A 5000-nucleotide genomic window follows, 5' to 3' on the forward strand; every position below is an offset into this window, starting at 1 on the left:
ATGTGGGGGGCTAACCGTAGCCAGGGGGGGTTTGAGGGGTTCGTTCGAACCCCCCCTCCCTTCCCGCACCCCCACTCGAACCCCCCAACTACGTTGCATCCCCACTGTGACTGGAAGGTCATTTCATCCCCCTCACTAAACTAAGCCTTTGAAATAAAGTAGTTAAGGTTTGCCTGTTAAAGTAAGGAAATTAAAAATGGCTGTTGCTGTTGTCAGCCTTGAAACCAATTAATAAAATATGTCTAAATTCAAATATTTGAAGTGTGCTCGTGTATTTTGGGGACATTAGAGTAGGGAGCCAAATGAAGTCCACTTTCGGGGGGAAAAGATCCCCCCCCCCACCACAATGCTGGCTATGGGCCTACCCCTCATCACTGTTTTGAATCATCTATTGTGCCTGGAGGACACATGTGTGTATTATATGTGATCTTTGCCTACAACACTGTATGTGTATTATATGTGATATTTGGCTACAATATGTGTCAGGCACTGTGGTGGAATGTTGAAGGTTTGCCGCCAATGGGTTTCCGTGGTTACCTGGCTCTTGGCGTCGCTGCTATGGTAACACTGATGCTGGATGTAGGCAGCTCCCATCATCTGCAGCGCCACGTCTGTGTTGCTAAGGTAACTGACGGCAGTCGGCATGTCCAGGTTCTGCATCCTGTCAAGAGAACACACACACATATAATCAAGGACACAATTAATCACACACACATGCACACACAAACACCGTGCACGCACACACACACACACGGGCGCACACATACATGCACACACACACACACACACACACACACACACACACACACACACACACACACACACACACACACACACACACACACACACACACACACACACGCACACACACACACACAGACACATGCGCACACACAGATACATTTGTCTACTGTCATCGTACTGCAGACCTACATACAAAATTTTGACCCAGTTACACACACACACACACACACACACACACACACACACACACACACACACGCGCGCGCGCAAGAAAGAGAGTTCTACAAACAGATGTGACACTGCTATCATACCAATGACCTACATACAAGAAATGAACCCACTTACTCACACACCCCAAATCACACACACACACACATTTACACACACACCCAAAACACACACCCACTTACACACACACACCTCAAACCTCCAGACGTCTGCCTGTCCCTGGTGTGTAGTAAACTCTCTTCAGAAGTAACGCTACTCTTCTTCATGATAAGATAAAAAACTTTAAACACACATGCGGGGACTGTAGCTCCTGTAATCTAGCACAAATCCTTTCGATTCCCGGGCCGGGTGCTTTGCTGGCCCTTCCCTGTCTCTCTCTCTCTCCCCACTCACTTCCTGACACCAGCTTCACCGTACTATCATAAACAAAGTCAAAAAGACCAAAACAATAGCTAAAAATTAAGATGTAGTTTACTAACTATATAATAATGAAATGTGATTTTGCAACATGCAGCTCAACGGAGAAGTGCATGGTGTACCATCCAGTGAAAAACACAAACTGGGCTGCCTTTTGCCAAATTTGATCTTTACATGAAAGTGTACTAAGTAATACACAAATATTTTCTAGTATGGTCCAAGTAGAGTCATTTTTGCAGCTAAAAATGGCTATTTTTGGAAATTCAAAATGGCGGACCATGGAGAAGATCCCCCTTTTCATGTATGAAAAGTGCAATTTTTCCAGCCATAATGAATACTTAGGATTTGATGGTGGTGGTAAGTATTCATGAAAAAGGTAACATTAGTGAATGGGCAGCATGCATTCTGGAAATAAACAACTAAAAATGCTGCTGATAAACAGTAACTTCTTAAGCCACTTTGATATGGATCAGTCTCTCACACACACACACACGCACACGCACACGCACGCACGCACGCACGCACGCACGCACGCACGCACGCACGCACGCACGCACGCACGCACGCACGCACACGCACACACATGCCCACACACACGGACACACACGCACACGCATGCACACACACATTAACACACACACACACACACGCACACACACACACACGCAGGCACGCACGCACACGCGCGCCCACACGCACGGACACACACACAAACATGCACCCACCCACTAAGAAAAACAACCGGGATTCAGCATTGCCAAAAAGAAATACAAAAGAAATATAAATATGGATTGTTTTCGAGTACATTTTTGTGTCCATGGTGAATCACTAGCCACAGTTTGGAACAAAAACAACACAGATGGACACTGTCTGAGTGAGTGAGTGAGTGAGTGTGTGTGTGTGTGTGTGTGTGTGTGTGTGTGTGTGTGTGTGTGCGTGCGTGTGTGCGTGCGTGTGTGTTAGCAGCAGTGGTCAACACAGCATGCAGAGGTTATGTGCATAATTGTCCCCACTATGGTTTCTGCAGGAATTTACACAACATTTAACTCCAACACTGATCCTGCCACGGCTATGCATATGTGTGTGTGTGTGTGAGAGAGAGAGAGAGAGAGAGAGAGAGAGAGAGAGAGAGAGAGAGAGAGAGAGAGAGAGAGAGAGCATGTGTGTGTGGGCGTGTACATGTGTGTGTATGTTTCTCTGTGTGTAGTGTGTGTGTGTGTGTGTGTGTATGTTTCTCTGTGTGTAGTGTGTGTGTGTGCATGTGTGCCTGCGTGCGTGTGTGCGTGCGTGTGTGTGTGTGTGTGTGTGTATCTACATGTTTGTGCCAGAGTTCAGAAGCAAAAGCAGCTCCAGTTTGACAGGAATGCAACCGATTGAGAAAAACAAGGTGATTTAGTGACTATGACACCAGAGTCACCACACACACACACACACACACACACACACACACACACACACACACACACACACACACACACACACACACACACACACACACACACACACACACACACACACACACCACTCTGACAGGATAGTCACCATACCGCAAAGCATGATGGGAGAAGAGGCCTCTCACAATGTCAAGTGGAGGGCAGAGAGGAATCTTACCGCAGAGATACACCAGCGGCGATCTGAGCGAGTCGAGCGACGGAAGTAATTGACTTTGTATTGAGTCGAGAGACAAAAGCGATTCTGGAGACTAGAGCGATTTGCGCGACGAGCGCGACAATTTGAAGTTGAAATCTTTTCAACTTTCTATGACGCGGTTTGGCGACAAGCCGCGACAGCCAATGACTGTATAGAGGTCAGTGACCACAGCCAATGGGAATGCTTGAATGCTTTGCCTTCTGCCTGTACGGACATACTCTAGTCTCCTCAATCTCTCGTATCGCTTGCTGCTACACTCTGTCGCTTGAGTCGCGTCGCCGCTGGTGTATCTCTACGGTTACAGTAGGGACACATAGCAGGCCAAACGAGCGAAGCGGATAGAGGCGGAATTCAGTGTTCCATTCTGACAGCTCAACCCACATGGGGTTGTCGCGGCGAATCAAATGGAATGGAACTGTTACGTTGTTGATTTGATTGGGCCGCCGCAGGCGAATTCGCTCCTCATTTGCATAGTATTAAACTTGGTTTCATAATTTCGCTCTTGTTCGCCTGCCTTCGCTTGCCTTCGCTTACCTTCGCCTCTCTCAAAGGAATAAATGGTGAAGTTCGCTTCGCTTGGCCAAATTCGCGTCTATGTGTACCTACCGTAGTTAGCCATGTGGCAGGCCACTGAAAACATTTTGGGTAGGGTAGGTTGGGGTGAAGTGGGGTGGTGTGGGGTGGGGTGTGGTGGGGTTGGGTTGGGAGGAGTAGGGTGAACGCACATCCAGAATCATTTAGGGCAGAAGTGTCAGACTCAAATTGACTGAGGGCCAAAATCAAAATCTGGAAGTCGTGGGCCGAACTCAACATTTACTTTTTTAAAAATTGACTGAAATTGTGCGCACATACACTTTATACTCATAGTTACATTTCACACACACTCTTTCCCATCATACATGGTTAGGTTTAAATGTGTCTCTTCACATCCTGTGACACCCAAAATGTCATGTTCAAGTTGTTACGCTATACATTACTGGTGTGTGGGCCAACTGTATCTCACATTTGAAATGATCTCGTGGGCCGAATAAAATGGCACCGCGGGCCATATTTGGGCCCCGGGCCTGAGTTTGACATCCCTGATTTAGGACTTGTTGGAGCCAGACAATAGCATCAGACAGTTGAAGAAGGTAGGTCAGCACACTGCCAAATAAGCTCCAAAAAAACTTATTCAGAGAGGCATCTAAGCCATGTGTCATTGTTCATTGAGGAGCCAACCGCCGGATTCAATACAGTGAATGTTTTGGAGCTTATTTAGGGAGTATGCAGACCTATCTTCTTCAACAGAAAGCCATCTCAGCAACAACTGAAATATTCACTCAATTCGCTCAATTCCACTGAAGAAACTATTCAGTCATAGGTGAGCGGTTAGGGCGTCAGACTTGCATCCCAGAGGTTGCCGATTCGACTCCCGACCCGCTAGGTTGGTGGGGAGAGTAATCAACCAGTGCTTTCCCCCATCCTCCTCCATGACTGAGGTACCCTGAGCATGGTACCGTCCCACCGCACTGCTCCCCATGGGGCGTCACTGAGGGCTGCCCCCTTGCACGGGTGAGGCATAAATGCAATTTCGTTGTGTGCAGTGTGCAGTGTTCACTTGTGTGCTGTGGAGCGCTGTGTCACAATGACAATGGGAGTTGGAGTTTCCCAATGGGCTTTCACTTTCCCTTCACTAATGGAGGTAATTAATTACCTACATAACCAGCCCCCTAAGCCCCCCCTCTGCAGAGCTGAAACGACCCCTTGCAGCGCTGAACGTATACTTCTCCCAGTTGAAATTATCTGCCTCCAATCACCCGATGATAGTACGTGTCCTACAGTTGCAGAAAGAATCTAAACCAGGCTTAACACCGTACACAGTGCACCCTTGTCAACAGACAGTATAATATAAGCCTCTTGGCTATTTGAAACCATACTGTATATGCAGGATAAAGGATCCACAGGATAAACTCCTCTGTGTG

At 47.4% G+C, this 5000-nt stretch overlaps 1 protein-coding gene across 1 annotated transcript in view; it reads right to left on the reverse strand.

The window, feature by feature from the left end:
- pkp3b (plakophilin 3b) overlaps nucleotides 1-5000 on the reverse strand; it is a 98334-nt gene that overhangs the window by 28076 nt on the left and 65258 nt on the right. Inside the window, exon 6 of the mRNA XM_063189522.1 lies at nucleotides 538-661. Within this exon, the coding sequence (XP_063045592.1) occupies nucleotides 538-661 (124 nt within the window). The remainder of the gene's footprint in view (nucleotides 1-537; nucleotides 662-5000) is intronic.

The sequence above is a fragment of the Engraulis encrasicolus genome, chromosome 23 (assembly GCF_034702125.1).
Source record: "Engraulis encrasicolus isolate BLACKSEA-1 chromosome 23, IST_EnEncr_1.0, whole genome shotgun sequence".
NCBI classification, from domain to species: Eukaryota; Metazoa; Chordata; class Actinopteri; order Clupeiformes; family Engraulidae; genus Engraulis; species Engraulis encrasicolus.